Source organism: Mesoplodon mirus (assembly GCF_964341445.2).
Source record: "Mesoplodon mirus genome assembly, chromosome: 7".
Classification (NCBI taxonomy): Eukaryota; Metazoa; Chordata; class Mammalia; order Artiodactyla; family Ziphiidae; genus Mesoplodon; species Mesoplodon mirus.
The window spans coordinates 62,604,009-62,622,539 of record NC_138983.1 but is presented as its reverse complement, the minus strand read 5'-3'; the positions used below and the strand labels follow the sequence as shown (position 1 = coordinate 62,622,539).

Below are 18,531 nucleotides of genomic sequence, written 5' to 3'. Positions count from 1 at the left end.
CACCCCTCTGCACCAACTGTACAAATCTAGTCAAACAAGCTTACTCACAGCACCCCAAACGAACCCTGTATCACTCCCCTGCCCCCTCCAGGCCTCTGCTCTAATCACCCCTACATGTCCATTTCTACCTAACATAACTGCCATCCCTTTCTGAAGCCTCCACCACCCAAAATCAAGATGGTCTGCCCCGCTCTGCATTTCCCAAGCACTCTATTTCTTATCTTACACTACCACACATGATTTTCTCTCCCATAAGACTGTAAATTTCTGAAAGGCCCATGTCTTACCTACCCTTGCATCCCCACAGCATTTAACATGCTACTCAGAATGCAGAAGGCTTTCAATAAATGCTGAACAAATTCTTTCTAAAAATTCTCTTTTCACAGTAAAACCATAATCCTTTAACAATGACAATGCTCTTAGGAAATAGCCTACTGCTATCTCCTTATTTCATTGATAAAAAGACTGAGGCCTGAGACTCGCCTAAGTCACAAACTGATTAGTGACAAATCAGAAACAAGAACCCAGGTCTCCTAACTGCCTGTCCCACAATCATGCCCTGTACTGGAAACATTCTCTTTTGCCTAGTCACATCCTTCAAGACTGGGTTATTCTTCATAAACTCTAGGAAACCTTCACCGCCCCGTCTGTCCACTGAACTCCTATTCAGCACTTAACGTGAATTCTGTTTCACATACCAGAAATATCTCAAATACCTAACTGCAGCTCAGTAAGGGAGGAAACCCTGCCTAATGTTGTTCTTCCGTATCCTTTACGGTGACTAGCAGAGGGTTAAGGGAGGACTCAGTGGGAGCATAACACTTATGGACACATTAAGGAAGGATATCTAACTCAAAACCATCTGTCGAGATGTGTCCACAAACGTATACCATTGAACTACAGTATATGCCACTGGATTACATCCTACATAGACTACCTTTAATAAGTTATCTTGGATAATTCACTAAGTTAGTCCTCTTCAGAAATCAGAAAGAAAATATTGGTAAATTTGACCACATAAAAATTTGTAAATTTCCCTTTAAAAAGAGACACTATAGGGCTTCCCTGGTGGTGCAGTGATTGAGAGTCCGCCTGCCGATGCAGGGGACACGGGTTCGTGCCCCGGTCCGGAAGGATCCCACGTGCCGCGGAGCGGCTGGGCCCGTGAGCCATGGCCACTGAGCCTGCGCGTCCGGAGCCTGTGCTCTGCAACGGGAGAGGCCACAACAGTGAGAGGCCCGCGTACCACCAAAAAAAAAAAAAAAAAAAGGACCACAGACACGAATAGAAAATTCACAAAAGAAGCTAATGACTAATAAGTATAGGAAAAGATGCTTAACTTCACTAGTGATCAACATAATGCAAACTAAAAGAGCTACTACTTTTTGCCTGAAACACAACACCTGGTGTTTGAGCAGACACGGGAGTAAAAATTGCCAACACCCAACACTGGAGAAGGTATAGAGCAGGTTTTCTCTGTCACTGCTGACATTTTAGGCCAGATAATTCTTTGCTGGGGAGCAGGGGGAGGTGTCCTATGCATTGTAGGAAGTTTAGCATCCCTGGCTGAAAACATCAAAACACCTCAAATATCTGTGAATAATAAAAGTAGTTAAACAAAGCATAACTCATCAACACAATGAAATAGCTCATAGCCATAAAGGATGATGCTGTCTGTATCTATGTGCACTGACATGGAAACATGACCCTAACACACTGTTTAAGAAAATAGGCTACAAAAGCTTATGAAATAGGATCCTATTTATATAAAAGGATATATATGTATGAGTATATGCACACGTGTGCATGCATGTGTATACATGTAGGAAGCAAGGGAGATAGAGGGAGAGAGAGGGAGGAAGGACGGTGAGCAAAAGATGTTAGAAAATCACTGCAAAGGTAACTGCCTCTGCCTTTGGTGGTAGAATTTCGGGTGCTTTTACCTTTGTCTCTATACTTTTTTTTTTTTTTAAGATTTGTTTAATATTTATTTATTTTTGGCTGCATCGGGTCTTAGCTGCAGCACATGGGATCTTCATTGAGGCATGCGGGATATTTTGTTGTGGTGCCCAGGCTTCTCTCTAGTTGTGGCGGTGGGTTTTCTCTTCTCTAGTTGTGGCGCGCAGGCTCCAGGGCACCTGGGCTCTGTAGTTTGCGGCACGCAGGTTCTCTAGTTGAGGCACATGAGTTGTAGCACACAGGCTTAGTTGCCCCGCAGCATGTGGGACCATAGTTCCCTGACCAGGGATTAATCCCACGTCCCCTGCATTGTAAGGCGGATTCTTTACCACTGGACCACCAGGGAAGTCCCTGTCTCTATACTTTAAAGTAGGGGTCCCCAACCCCCAGGCCATGGACCAGTACCAGTCCACAGCCTGTTAGAAACCAGGCTGCACAGCAGGAGGTAAGCAGCAAGGGAGCAAGCAAAGCTTCATCTGTTGCTCCCCATAGCTCCCCATCACTCACATTACTGCCTGAACCATACCCCCCTGACGCCCCCATTCCATGGAAAAATTGTCTTCCATGAAACCGGTCCCTAGTGCCAAAAAGGTTGGGGACCTCTGCCTTAAAGTATTGTTTGAATATTCTATGTTCTACCTTTATAATCAGAAAAAGTGAAGCTTTTATATTTATGTAAAATTTTTAAATTAATTTTTTAAATTAATTTTATTAGTGCTCTCTATCTGGGGTTTCAGCTAGAGAGCACCAATAATATTAAAAAATATGAAGAGAGGGGCTTCCCTGGTGGCGCAGTGGTTGAGAGTCCGCCTGCTGATGCAGGGGACACGGGTTCGTGCCCCAGTCTGGGAAGATCCCACATGCCGCGGAGCAGCTGGGCCCGTGAGCCATGGCCGCTGAGCCTGCGCGTCCGGAGCCTGTGCTCTGCAACGGGAGAGGCCACGGCAGTGAGAAGCCCGCGTACCGCAAAAAAAAAAAAAAAAAAAAAAAAAATGAAGAGATCATTGTAGGACTATAAAGTTGCTGAAATTAACTCACTTGAGTCATTCACAAAGAACTATGCTTTGCCATGCCTCTTGAAGAAGCCACACTATGGGCAACAAAGTCTCCTGATCTGGGCAGCCTCCTTAGATTCCAGCCTCCCACTGGATCACAGCATAAACAAATGTCTTTAAGAAGGTAAATCAGGGACTTCCCTGGTGGTCCAGTAGGTAAGACTCCACACTCCCAATGCAGGGGACCCGGGTTCGATCCCTGGCCAGGGAACTAGATCCCACATGCATGCCACAAATAAGATTCGCATGCCACAACTAAGGAGCCCGCCTGCCACAACTAAGACCCAGAGCAACCAAATAAATAAATAAATTTTTTTTTAAAAAAAAGGATCCTGCGTGCCATAACAAAGACCTAGAGCAGCCTAAATAAATAAATATTTTTTAAAAGGAAGATAAATCATGTATAAGAAGATTTAACTCCAGTAAGCTTCTGTTTCTATCTCTCCCACTACTCTGTAAGCTCCTTAAAGAGAAGATCTTTATTGTATCTTTCCTGCAATATCAAAACCTAATAAAGTGCCTAGGGTAGAGTGCCTGATGTCAACAAATGTTTACTAAATGAGTCCCATGTAAGAATTTTATTTTTTTGTTTTTTTGTTGTTGTTGTTTAGTTTCATTTAGTTTGCTTCTCTATCACCTTTATTTAGATGTGGGTCTTTTAATGTATTTCACTATACTACCAGTATATTCTTTCCAGGAAGAATTTTTGTTTAATTGGAATCTCTAATTCAGGTCATTTTTGAAGTAAAAAAACAATACTTCCATTAGTTATTAGCACTGCCAGAACTAGCAGGCATTACTCATCTGACCTGAGATCTAGTAAAGCAGTCCAATTTCTAAAAATTCCACTAAAGATTTTTGAGGAAAGGACTCAAGAGGAATTAACAGTGTATGAGAGAGAAGTCTAGAGCAGAAGACAGAGAAATTAGATAGTTCAATTTAGTACACTCTTCTCCAAGAGGAGATCTGAAGCCACAGTGTACACCCAAGGTGATGATAAAGATCACAAACCTGAGGTTTACCTCTGCTGCCCCATCCTCTGACCACTCTGTCCCCTTGTCCCCTTCTAGTCACTATAATATGGCTTCTTTCTATCCCTATCAATGTCATGAAATTGCTTTTTCAAAAAGATTCTGTGGTAGACACAGAGCTGCACCACTCAAGAAAGGAACTGCTGCCCTGCTACAAGGACTGTGGTTAGCTGAGAGCCTCTAGTTATTAGTACTTTCGGGGTCCACCTCAGCCAATGACTGAGCAAGCTGGTGACACCATTTCTCCCCAGGGTGGACGTCCTCTAACAGGCCATCTTTGCTCCAGAGCTCCTGGTTTTGTTAAGTCTGTATCATGATTTGACAGCTCCTTTTCCCAATCCTGTTTCCTCTCTCTTTTCCCATAAGCGTTTCTTCCCAATAACCCTTTTGCACTCCCAACTCTGTCTCAGCATCTGTTTCCTGGAGAACCCAACCTGGGATAGATACCTTCTAAACAATTCACTCTCCCAAGTCTCTGGCACTGAGCAGTCTGGATCATCCTCTCAAGACTTTTTTTGGTCCCATGATATACTATTTTCTAAATTTCTCAAAGAACTTACTCTACCTTGGTCTACCTTTATGGGGTCACCTCCCTTACACTTCATTCTCCCAATCTGGACATTTCTCTGACCTAACTCCTCCAATCTTCACCACAGACTAGGTAGGTTCCCTTCCTCTGTGTTTCCCAGCGCTGTGTACTTTATATCATATTTGAATTGTCGGTTTGCTGATCTATATCACTCACAAGACTTCAAGCTCCATGAGGGTAGGGAGCATATCGGTTTTGATTCCCACTGCCACCATCCCAGTCTAGCACGCATCAACTTTCATAGAAGTCCCCCACTTGGTTTCCCCATCTCCAGCCTCTCCCCTCATGTCAACACACCCACATTGTTAGAATAATCTCAAAACTCTACCTTTGTCATATATCTACCCCCAAAATACTAATAACTTCCTCTCTTTACAGGATCAGTTCTAAACTACTCATTCTAACATAGTCAACAAATACATATTAATCATGTATTCTGTACGAGAACGAAATCATCTAAAATGTAACCCCGTCTCCCTTTAAATCCTAATTTTCCACCATGCCTCAAATCAAACACTACTCCACACAGAGTATTTCCTTACTGCTCACAAATACTCCAAGTTTTAGCTCCTGCTCTTATCCACAATGCCACCATCATACCTGTCATCTTTCTGTGACTATACTGGACAAGATTTGCCCCATTCCCTCCAAAAGCTGCTGACATTCCATCTCCTCCATGAAACGTTTCTTGTCTACAACTGTCTGCATCTTTTTTTTTTTTACAGATTTATTTTATTTATTTATTTATTTATTTATTTTTGGCTGAGTTGGGTCTTCGTTGCTGTGCGTGGGCTTTCTCTAGGTGCACAAGCCGGGGCTACTCTTCATTGCAGTGTGTGGGCTTCTCAGTGTGGTGGCTTCTCTTGTTGCGGAGCACGGGCTCTAGGCGCACAGGCTTCAGTAGTTGCGGCACGCGGGCTCAGTAGCTGTGGCACACGGGCTTAGTTGCTCCATGTGGGATCTTCCCGGACCAGTGCTCGAACCCATGTCCCTTGTGTTGGCAAGCAGATTCTTACCCACTGCGCCACCAGGGAAGCCCCTAAAACTGTCTGCATCTTTTTCTCTATTTCTTTTAAACTTCTACAGCAGCTCCATCTGACAGAAATATGCAAACTACATATGGAATTAAAATTTTTTAATAGCCACATTTTTAAAACATAAAAAGAAACAGGTAGGGCTTCCCTGGTGGCGCAGTGGTTGAGAGTCCGCCTGCCGATGCAGGGGACACGGGTTCGTGCCCCGGTCCAGGAGGATCCCTCATGCCGTGGAGCGGCTGGGCCCGTGAGCCATGGCCGCTGAGCCTGCGCGTCCGGAGCCTGTGCTCCGCGACAGGAGAGGCCACAACAGTGAGAGGCCCGCATACAGCAAAAAGAAAAAAATAAAAGAAACAGGTAAAATTAATTTTACTAATGTATCCAAAATATTATAACCACAACACATAATCAATATTTTTAAAAGAGATATCCTATGTTATTTTCTTGTACTAAGTCTCTGAAATCCTGTGTATATTTTATATTTACAGCACATCTCAATTCAGACTAGCTACTTTTTCTTTTTTTCTTTTTTTTTTTAATATTTATTTATTTGGTGGCTCCAGGTCTTAGTTGCAGCAGGCGGGTGTTGCGGCATGCGAACTCTTAGTTGCAGCATGCATGTGGGATCTAGTTTCCTGACCAGGGATGGAACCCAAGCCCCCTGCATTGGGAGCACAAAGTCTTATCTACTGGGCCACCAGGGAAATCCCATGGACTAGCTACTTTTCAATGCTCAATAGCCAGATGTGGTTAATGGCTAATGTACTGGACAGCCTGGCCTACAGCCCTCATTTTCCACACTTTCTAGAACTTGCTTATCCGTTATCTTGTTGTAGTCATTTCATGTATTATCTTCTTTACTAAACTGCACACTCCTCAAGGTAAGGGACAATGCTGTATATTTTTCACTTCCCCAGAGTCCCTAGCAAAAGGTATAGATTAAAACCTTCAAATTTATATACTGTTTTGTAGATCAATTTTATTCAACATCAGTGTTTGGTAAGAAACAGTTGGCTAGTAAATGTTCTGTTGTAACACATAGAGGTTGTGAGCTCCATCTATTCAAGCAAGTATATTATTAAAATGTCTTATTATTCCCATTTAACAGAGAGTCCTAAATACAATAAGCAAAGCAAATTCCCCAAAGTCACCCCGGTGAAGAACTTCAGAATTCCAACCTAGTTCAATCTAACAGCCTGGTGTCCCATTATCTAACAGCATTTTCTCCAATCATCACTGAAGGAAGTCACTGAGAGTTAAGTCAGCTGCCTACCAGCTCCTGCTCTCAACTCCAATGTAACAGCATCTGCCTGAGACATACAACACCCTATGAATGAAAAGCACTGATGAGGAATAGACTGGGAGTTTGGGGTTGGTAGATGCAAACTATTACATTTAGAATGAATAAACAAGGTCCTAATGTATACCACATGTATAGCAATATCCTGTGATAAACCATAATGGAAAAGAATATAAAAAAAGAATGTATGTATGTGTATAACTGAGTCACTTTGCTGTAGAGCAGAGATTGGCAAAACACTGTAAATCAACTATACTTCAATTAAAAAAAAAAAAAAAGAACTGATGGAGATGTGCTGCCTGGTAATGCAGGTAGTGCTCCATCCTCCCAGAGGTGCCTACCCAGTGAAATATAATACCTTCGACATTGTCCATCTGACAGAACAACTTTTATCCTAACTGCTGTCACTTCTGGTTGCTAAGCCATTGTGGCTGTAAAGCTAAATATTCCTAAGGAAGCAAAAGGTAAAGAAGGCATAGAAGAACCTTGAGACGAAAAAACTAATTTTTCTGACATTGTAGAAATCTCTTCCTAACTGTAAGATCTCCTTATATGAAATGTGACTACATGCAGATTTACTCCCAAATACCTTTCTACAATTAAAAATTAATTTCTGAAAACTGCAGTTTCAAGTAGACACAGATTTTGGGTTAAAAAAAAGGAATCTGAAGGTAGAATGAGAAGAAGGAAATAAAGCAGAAAGCAGAGGAGAAAAATAGATTTATGAAATGAAGCCTTGGGAAACATAATTGAAGCTGAGGCAAAGACTAACTTAGACTTATGTTGCAGGATTCAGATTCCAATGTGTTAATAATCATTGAAGGGATTACAATAACCCTCGCGGTGGGGGGGGGCGGGGGGGGATGGGGAATGAGAGGGCAAACTGAATAAGTGAGAAAAGGTTATTCAAAGCCTCTTCCGTCTCTAGCTTCCAGTTACTATGTACCTCTGGGACTGCAGTAAGACCCCAAAGGAAATACAAAATGGGGACCAGGAAGGTTAAGAGCCTCTGAGTCATAAGATTAGAAATGCACTGGCTATTAAGATGGAAGGCCACACACACAAAAGTGCCTCTTGGATTGCGTATTATCCTCAATAAAGCAAAAGTTTACATATATTTCAAAAAAACAAAAACTTCCAGTCTATCTTACCGAAAAGTTTCTAGCAAGTAAGAAACGGAAAAAGGAAATAACCCAGAATCCATTATTACCATTTTAAGATTTTTAAATGTCTCTTACATGCTCTTTATTTGGAGAGCTGTCTTTACTGTTTCATTTTGGTGAGATACAAAAAATATTTACAAAGACTTTCACAGGTTCGCTTCTGGGTCATGCTCTGGTTCTCTAAATGGGGTTTTTTTTTAATTAGATTTTTAGAACAGAAACAACTTTAACCACAGGGGTTAACGAAACATAACACTAAAGATTAGGGAGGGAATACTATACATGCCAAGTTCACAAGAATTAACCAAATCTTTTACATTGTGTTTCACACAATAAAAGCCCTTTACTGCAACTTGCTTCCTTTATATTTTCAACAGACCACTGGCCTGGCTCAATTACTTTTGTAACTAGCAAGATTAAAAATTTTTGAAGCTAAATGCCTACATGGGAACAGAACACATAACATTATTCACAAGATACGTAAATCAACTGCAGGGCAAAAATTAAAGAACATTTAGCTGAAAATCTATCATTGAGAAATGAATAAAGATTCAAACTACTCATGTTGTTCCTCAATTTTTTTTCATTTACATCCTCACTAGTTGTGAGCTCTTTTACTTCAAAAGGGCACAATTTAAAACAAAACAAAACCCTGCATTTCTAAAAACAACAGGATAAGAGTGCAGAGCCAATAAGCTTATTCAGGACATTTCCAGCACTGACATGTAATTCACACTGCAACCATAATTGTAAAGTAAAATTATAACAGACGTTGGAAAACTATCACTAGATTTTGCCATATTTAAGAAGACAACACTAAATATAACAATAAGAGTACTAATTTTAAGGTACTTTTTTATTGAAGTATAGTTGATTTACAGTGTTCTGTTAGTTTCAGGTGTACAACAAAGTAATTCAGTTATATATATACAGATATATATTCTTTTCCAGGTTCTTCTCCCTTATAAGTTATTACAAAATATTGAATATACTATACGTATTATGTATAGTAGTGTGCATATGTTAATCCCAACCTCCTAACTTATCCTTCCCTCCTCCTTTCCCTTTTGGTAACCACAAGTTTGTTTTCTATGTCTGTGGGTCTGTTTCTGTTTTGTAAATACGTTCATTTGTATTTTTTTTAAGGTTCCACATATAAGTGATATATGATATTTGTCTTTCTCTGTCTGGCTTACTTCATTTAGTATGATAATCTCTAGGTCCATCCATGTTGCTGCAAATGGCACTATTTCATTCTTTTTTATGGCTGAGTAATATTCCATTGTGTGTGTGTGTGTGTGTGTGTATACACACTACATCTTCTTTATTCATTCGTCAGTCAATGGGCATTGTAAACAGTGCTGCAACAAACACTGGGATGCATGTACCTCTTTGAATTATAGTTTTCTCCAGATATATGCCCAGGAGTGAGATTGCTGGATCATATGGCAATTTTATTTTTAGTTTTTTAAGGAATCTCCATACTGTTCTCCAAGTGGCTGCACCAACTTACATTCCCATCAACAGTGTAGGAGAGTTCAATTTTAAGATACATTTTGATTTCTGGAAGGAATACAAAAAAAACTAGTAACAATGGTTACCTCAGGGGCAGGTAACTAGTGTGGGCCAGGGGTTGGAAGAAACTTACTTTTCACTTTTGTAAATGCCTTTTAGTACATTATGAATTTTATACCATATGTAAATATGAACTATTCAAAAAGTTTCTTTTTGATGTACATTTGTTTAAATGATAGGCTTCACCTTTTCAACTTCTTGGAATTGCATGTATTTCTAAGTAACACTGGAGATTTAGTATCTTTCTGCAAGACCATCAAAATTCTAAATAATTTGAAGATAATTTTTAAACAGCAATGGAGAAGAAAATAATTGTTGCTTCTCCTTCAAACAATATGTCCAATACCTATTTCCCTTATGACTTTTGCAAATTTACATAGCCTAAAAGTAACAATGTCTGTTTCAGATGGCATATTAATAAAGTTTACTAAAATATGGAATCCACACATAAATGTCCCTCATTAAAAAAAAAAAAAAGACAAAAGAAGGGCACAAACATCAAAACCAAGGGAAAAATTGGTGAAAAAAAGTTCAATAATGTTTACTCAGCCACCTACATGTATGTAGCACCTTCCTATAGATATAAAGAAAAGTTTCCATCAAAATTTCTCCCAGGGGCTTCCCTGGTGGCGCAGTGGTTGAGAGTCCGCCTGCCGATGCAGGGGACACGGGTTTGTTCCCCGGTCCAGGAAGATCCCACATGCCGCGGAGCGGCTGGGCCCGTGAGCCATGGCCGCTGAGCCTGCGCGTCCGGAGCCTGTGCTCCGCAACGGGAGAGGCCACGGCAGTGAGAGGCCCGCATACCACAAAAAACAAAAACAAACAAACAAACAAAAAGAATGTGTTTCTGAAGATTTCTCTCCCACCATAAGCCTATTGCTATCTACTTCAGCAGCTGAAAAGTAGATCTCCACACAATTAGAACAAGCTTAACTTAAAACAATAACTTAGTTTAGTATCCCTCTGTATTCTGGCCTGAAAAATAGTGACAGCAAATCAATGACAATTAAAATAATGAGTTGCAGGCTTCCCTGGTGGCACAGTGGTTAAGAATCCGCCTGCCAATGCAGGGGACACGGGTTCGAGCCCTGGCCCGGATTAACTAAGCCCATGTGCCACAACTACTAAGCCTGTGCTCTAGAACCCACATGCCACAACTACTGAGCCCGCATGCCACAACTACTGAAGCCCATGCACCTAGAGCTCGTGCTCCACAATAAGAGAGGCCACCGCAATGAGAAGCCCGCGCACCTCAACAAAGAGTAGTCCCTGCTCGCCGCAACCAGAGAAAAGCCCACGTGCAGCAATGAAGACACCACACAGCCAAAAATAAAAATAAATAAAATAGGGCCTCCCTGGTGGCGCAGTGGTTGAGAGTCCGCCTGCCGATGCAGGGGATACGGGTTCGTGCCCCGGTCTGGGAGGATCCCATATGCCGCGGAGCGGCTGGGCCCGTGAGCCATGGCCGCTGGGCCTGCGCGTCCGGAGCCTGTGCTCCGCAACGGGGGAGGCCACAACAGTGAGAGGCCCGCATACCGCAAAAAAAAAATAAATAAATAAATAAATAAATAAATAAATAAATAAATAAAATAAATAGCTTCATTAAAAAAAAATGAGTTGCCTTCTAAAAATCCAATTACAGATTAAGCTAATAGAGCTGATGACTGCTATGGGGGTGCACAGGCTGACTGTGCGGGTGGAGACCTATACAGCTACAACTCAGGTAGGGAGCCAGAAATGCCACAACTGGAGCCAAAGAGACAGAGGTCCCCTGGAGAGGGTACACAAATTGCCAGGAGGAAGCTCAAGGAAATCACAGGGAATGTGGGAGGAAGAGGGAGAAAGAATCAAGGTAAGGAAAGTGAGGCAGAGTTGGTTCCCTATTTGTTGGAGGGCATGGAGGTGAGAAGGGGTGTTCTTTAATGAAGATCAAGATATTGACCTGCAGTGACCTCATGCCCAGCTGTTTTAACAAGAAACGTCACTGTGGCTAGAGCAGGGGTCCCCAACCCCCAGGCCGCAGACTAGTACCTGTCCACAGCCTGTTAGGAACTGGCCGCACAGCAGGAAGTGAGCGGCACACAAGCGAAGCTTCATCTGCCATTCCCATCGCTCCCCACTGTTTGCATTACCACCTGAACCATACCCTGCCGCCGCCCTGTGGAAACACTGTCTTCCACAAAACCAGTCCCTACTGCCAAAAAGGCTGGGGACTGCTGGACTAGAGGACAACCCAACATCTACTTCTATAGTAGCTTATGTAAGTCACAAGTAGTTTTTAAATTCTGTGCTCTGTATTTTTATCTTATTGCTAAGTTTAATGAAAATCTATGTTTGCCTCAACAAATATCTTTTATTTTTAATAAATTTTTTTGGCTGCGTTGGGTCTTTGTTGCTGCACATGGGCTTTCTCTAGTTGCGGCGAGCGGGGGCTACTCTTTGTTGCAGTGTGCAGGCTTCTCATTGCAGTGGCTTCTCTTGTTGTGGAGCACGGGCTCTAGGTGCACGGGCTTCAGTATTTGTGGCATGCGGGCTCAGTAGTTGTGGCTCACAGGCTCTAGAGCGCAGGCTCAGAAGTTGCGGCTCTCGGGCTTAGTTGCTCCATGGCATGCAGGATCTTCCCAGGGATCAAACCTGTGTCCCCTGCATTGGCAGGCGGATTCTTAACCACTGCACCACCAGGTAAGTCCCAACAAATATCTTTCTTATGTTAATTTTTTCTTTGTATTTTAAGTTTCAAAATTTATACAGATGGTAATTTTTGTTTTACTCAAAAATATGCTATTACTCTTCAATAAGTGGTGCTGGGAAAACTGGACAGCTACATGTAAAAGAATGAACTTAGAACACTCCCTAACACCATACACAAAAATAAACTCCAAATGGATTAAAGACCTAAATGTAAGGCCAGATACTATAAAACTCTTAGAGGAAAACATAGGCAGAACACTCTATGACATAAATCACAGCAAGATCCTTTTTGACCCACCTCCTAGAGAAATGGAAATAAAAACAAAAATAAACAAATGGGACCTAATGAAACTTAAAAGCTTTTGCAAAGCAAAGGAAACCATAAACAAGATGAAAAGACAACCCTCAGAATGGGAGAAAATATTTGTAAATGAAGCAACTGACGAAGGCTTAATCTCCTTTAATATGAGCTGCGCAATATCAAAAAAACAAAAAACCCACTCCAAAAATGGGTGGAAGACCTAAACAGACATTTCTCCAAAGAAGATATACAGATTGCCAACAAACACATGAAAGGATGCTCAACATCACTAATCACTAGAGAAATGCAAATCAACACTACAATGAGGTATCACCTCATACCGGTCAGAATGGCCATTATCAAAAAGTCTACAAACAATAAATGCTGGAGAAGGTGTGGAGAAAAGGAAACCCTCTTGCACTGTTGGTGGGAATGTAAATTGATACAGCCACTATGGAGAACAGTATGGAGGTTCCTTAAACTAAAAATAGAACTACCATTCAACCTAGTAATCCCACTACTGGGGATATACCCTGAGAAAACCATAATTCAAAAAGAGTCATGTACCACAATGTTCATTGCAGCTCTATTTACAATAGCCAGGACATGGAAGCAACCTAAGTGTCCATCGACAGATGAATGGATAAAGAAGATGTGGCACATATATACAATGGAATATTACTCAGCCATAAAAAGGAACAATATTGAGTTATTTGTAGTGAGGTGGATGGACCTACAGACTGTCATACAGAATGCAGTAAGTCAGAAAGAGAAAAACAAATACCTTAGGCTAACACATATATATGGAATCTAAAAAAAAAAAAAAAAAAAAGGTTCTGAAGAACCTAGGGGCAGGACAGGAATAAAAACGCAGACGTAGAGAATGGACTTGAGGACACGGGGAGGGGGAAGGGTAAGCTGGGACGAAGTGAGAGAGTGGCATGGACATATATACACTACCAAATGTAAAACAGATAGCTAGTAGGAAGCAGCCGCATAGCACAGGGAGATCAGCTCAGTGTTTTGTGACCACCTAGAGGGGTGGGATAGGGAGGGTGGGAGGGAGACGCAAGAGGGAGGAGATATGGGGATATATGTATACGTATAGCTGATTCACTTTGTTATACAGCAGAAACTAACACACCATTGTAAAGCAATTATACTCCAATAAAGATGTTTTTAAAAATGCTATTAGTTAATAATAAAATTTAGGTATAAAAAATAAGCTTTTTGACTTGTGGTTGCCAAGTGGAAGGGGAGGTGAGAGAGGGATGGATTGGGAGTTTGGGATTAGCAGATGCAAACTATTATATATAGAATGGATAAACAACGAGGTCCTACTGTACAGCACAGGGAACTATATTCAATATCCTGTGATAAACCATAATAGAAAATAATATGAAAAAGAATGTATATATGTATAACTGAATCACTTTGCTATACAGCAGAAATTAACACAACACTCTAAATCAACTATACTTCAATAAAGTAAATTTTCAAAATTAAAAAAAAAAATTTTTTTAATAAGCTTTTTGGGGACTTCCCTGGTGGCACAATGGTTCAGAATCCGCCTGCCAATGCAGGGGACAAGGGTTCGAGCCCTGGTCCAGGAAGATCCCACATGCCCTGGAACAACTAAGCCCGGGCGCCAAAACTACTGAGCCTGCGCTCTAGAGCCCGCAAGCCACAACTGCTGAAGCCCGTGCGCCTAGAGCCCGTGCTCCGCAACGAGAGAAGCCACCGCAATAAGAAGCCCTCGCACTGCAAGGAAAACCCAACACAGCCAAAAGAAAAATAGTAAGATTTTTGTACTAAACTGGGGGCCCTCAAGGAAAATATTTACTAATTATAGCAGTGACCCAAACACATTTATCTAAATGAGTACTGTACTGCAAAGAAATCTCCCTAAAAGTCAAAAATAAATTTATTCCCAAGATGATGCCAATACTCCAAACTTTCACAACTTCTCTTCACAAAAGAAGAAATAATGTAGTTTATGAGCTACGGCAGGGAAGAATCAATATCATTACAATCTCCAAAATATATGTACATAATAATAATAAATTAACTCTCAAAGATAACAGTCGATGTTTTCCTTGAAAATCTCTTCTTCCTCAGCACCAGTGTTGCCCCAAAGTGGTTCTTATATCCCATTTCTGGTCCCCTGGCTTCCATTCTTACTCTCACCACCTACTCTAGCCATTTCCCAAGGCCACTGTTGAACCTCTTCTCTCCTTTTTCCAAGCTTCAACTACCAAGATCCTGTACCAACAGCCCCACACTTACCCAAGGACATCATCTCCAGCTAAATATCCATCCATCAAAAACTCTTTCTTATACATACACACAAACACACTCATACCCTACACTCCAATCAAAATAAGTTACACAGAAGTCCCTATAAATGCCTGATTAATTCCTGTGGCCTGCAGTAGTTCATAGGGATCCCTTAGAGCTAAAAGCAGTCAATAAATACCCATTGAAAGAATGAATGAATGAATGAGTGAACAGGATGGGCTTAATCCTCCCCCCATTTCCACATAATCACATTCTAGTTTCTTCAGAGGCAATTTCAAAGCTTTTTCATGAAGTAATTCCACCAGTAAAAAGTACTGGTCTCTTCCTCTAAAATCTCATGGGCTCTTATCCTCTATCATGTTCATCATGGGCTCTTATCTTCTATCGCATTCAACATCTTCCTCTCCATAGTATTCCTGTATTTCTTATCTCTACCACCAGATCTTACATTTTTTAAGGATAGGGTAATTGCCTAAGTAATATAATCTATATATATACACAGAACGACAGAGAGAGACTTCTCTAACGGTTGCCTATTCTTTTAGTTTGCCTACCAACATTTAAACTCTTTGAAGGCAAAAATTCCTATGTTTCTTTTTCCCCCACCTTCACTATCATATCACCCTTAGAATTAGACACAGTATCTAATACATGAAGTGTCACCACTCACGTCAAAAACTGTGAAGGTAATTCAAAAAGACAAGTGTCCAAAGTATTTTAGAATGCCCATACAGTTTTCCAAAGCGATAAATTTTAACCTCACTTTGGGTATGCAATTTTTAGTCTGCTATTTAATAAATCAATTGTATGATATTTCCTCCAAGGAGATATTAACTCTTAAGAGCCTAAAAATACGGATCTTTTTATGAAATTAGCATGGTACCTTACACAAAGTATACGCAAAAGGTTATTTATGAACAAATGAATGAATGAGCAAATTAAGGCAACTCTATTCCTAGCCAATGGATCAATGAACGTCAAACTTTAGAGTCAAAACTCCAAAAAGGAGAGAACTAAATAGAAACTTTTAATATTTCCAATTCCAGAAACACTGGCAAGATGAACAGAACTCAATCAATCCCAAAATCTCTCAGTTAAGCAGACAAAGAGACAAAATACAACTGCACATTTGCATTATCAACATCCTGTGGGTAAAAGCTATGCACTAGGATTTAATACTTCCTGCCAAGCCTGCAGTCAAGAATCCTCTGGACACTTTTTCCATAAGCAGCCACAAAGACAAATTTGAATGGTGTACAACAAAAGTAATAGAAAATATTTCGTTGATGCCATCAATTGGAAGAGAAAAAAATGAAAAAATCGTGAAAACAAAACAAACATAAATCAAACAGTCAAATGGTAACCCAAAATCGAACATCATAATTAAATGTAATTGGTCTAAACACACCAATTAAAAGATTGTCAGAATGGATTAAAAAAAAGAACAAGACCCAACTACATGCCATCTACAAGAAGCTCACTTTAAACATAGTGGTATAGGTAAATTAAAAGTAAAAACAGTGAAGAGTAAAATGCAACTCTATTCATAATCACCAAAAAATGTAAATAACACAAATGTTCTTCAAGGGTGAATGGATTAACTATGGTACATCCATACAATGGAATATTGCTTAGCAATAAAAAGAATTATTGATACACAACAACATAGGTGAATCTCTAAGGCATTATGCTGAGCAAAAGAAGTCACTGTCAAAAGGTTACATACTGTATGACTCCATTTTTATGACACTGTAGAAGAGACAAAACTATAGCAATTAAGAACAGATCACTGATTGCCAGCAGTTGAGGAAGAGGGGGGCAGCATGAGGGAACTTTTGGGGATGATGGACTGATGGAACCCTGATTTTGGTAGTAGTTATACAAATCTATATATGTTAAAACTCAGAACCATCCACCAAAATAGTCAATTTTACTCTGTTAATTTAAAAAATAAAGTCAAATAAAGATTAAATGGATGATCTCTATGAATCCTTCCAGACTATGTTTTTATGAATGAGAAAAAAAAGAAAAGGGTAAAAGGAAAACAGGCAGAATGCTAAGTCCTACTGGCATAAAAGCCACTAGTCATAAGAACCTCCTGATTACTGCACAAAATATACAAAGCAAACTCAATCTTCAGAAATTCACTCCCAGAAGAGGCTAAGAAAACCAGACATTCAGATCCAAAATGTGTATATTTTTAAACGCCTATGAATGGCTCTTCTTGTCTGTTTCCATATTTTACACTTTCAAGAAGCTGCCAATTTCTCCTGGCTAAATGCCACTTACCCTGCTTGGGGTTACTCAATTTACAAGCATTCCTTTATTTATACCTTATACGCTCATTTAATGATGGGGTCTTTGGCAGTCACAATAAAGACTCTGCAAAAGCACTTGCTTTTGCAAAGTGCCAGATAAGAGCTCCTCACCCGGAAACTAAGGTCCCTGCGGCACAGGGCACACCCTCGATTCGTTCCAGACCTGAGGACGCTAGGTCTTCCTCCCTAGTCGGAAAGGGTACCCCACCGCCAAAGCGCCCCAAAACTGGAGGCCGCTGCGGGCCGGGCTCTGGGGCACTTCACTCTTCTCAGAACTGCCTGGTTGCCTAGAGGGCATTTGGCCGTTTTGAGAACTGCCCCGGTGCGGAGCGTGCCCCTTAGAGGGCTCTAACCAGTCACCTTGGGCAAGTCCCTTCCTCTCCCAGAGCAGGGAGGAAACTTTGGATAGGTTTCCTAAGGGAGCTTCCCACCGCCCTCTCCGAGTCAAACTTTCTGGGCCTCCCGCGCCAACAGAGAGACCAGTTCGCCCCTCAGAGCCCCCCACCCTTGCTCACCACGAGCCCTGAGGGAACTAACGCACCGGTCCGAGCGCGAGGCCCGAAAGCAAGAGGGAAGCGAAAAATGCCAAATCCCGGTCTCCGCTCCCTCCACCCCGAGCAGGCCGCTCGGCCGCATTCCGGTCCGCCATTCCTTATGGTCACCACCCGCCTGCCCGCTTCCACCCGGTGGTAGTAGAGCACGCGACGGGGAGGGGAGAGTGCGGGCCCGCGGTAGGCGGGTGCGCCCACCTTGAGCTGGGACTTGGAGACCTTGCCGCTGTGGTCCAGGTCGAGCGCGGTGAAAGCATGCCAGATGGCCTTGAGCAGCTCGTCCTTCAAGCCGCCCATGGCCGCGGCCCTGATACCCCGGCTGCCGCGACTGTCCTGCCAGCCGCTCGGCGCGTCTGACGCCCCTGGGCCTCTGCCGCCACCGCCCGCCGCGCTGTCACCTGACAGCGGCAGACCCCGCCCCCGCCGGGCCCCGCCCACTCGGCGCCCGCGGGGAACCGCGCTGTGCAGCTGGAGCGCTGGGTCCGGTGGCCTGCCTCTCCCAGCCGGTGGGGACGCCCGGCGTTTTTTCCCGGCTAGAACGGCAAGCGCCACCACGCATCCCCCTAGTGCTCCCAAGACCAGCTCGGGCCATTTTCGGTGCTCGCATGCCCCCCAAACAAGGGCCCCTATCCCGAGAAAAAATATGAGAGTCCAGCGTCCCACAGT

General features: G+C 42.1%; 1 protein-coding gene across 1 annotated transcript in view; it reads right to left on the bottom strand.

Moving 5' to 3' along the window:
- The window catches only part of SWAP70 (switching B cell complex subunit SWAP70), an 85,568-nt gene extending 67,313 nt beyond the window's left edge, over positions 1-18,255 (bottom strand). Inside the window, exon 1 of the mRNA XM_082626814.1 lies at positions 18,064-18,255. Within this exon, the coding sequence (XP_082482940.1) occupies positions 18,064-18,162 (99 nt within the window). The 5' untranslated portion in view covers positions 18,163-18,255. The remainder of the gene's footprint in view (positions 1-18,063) is intronic.
- Positions 18,256-18,531: the final 276 nt, after the last annotated feature.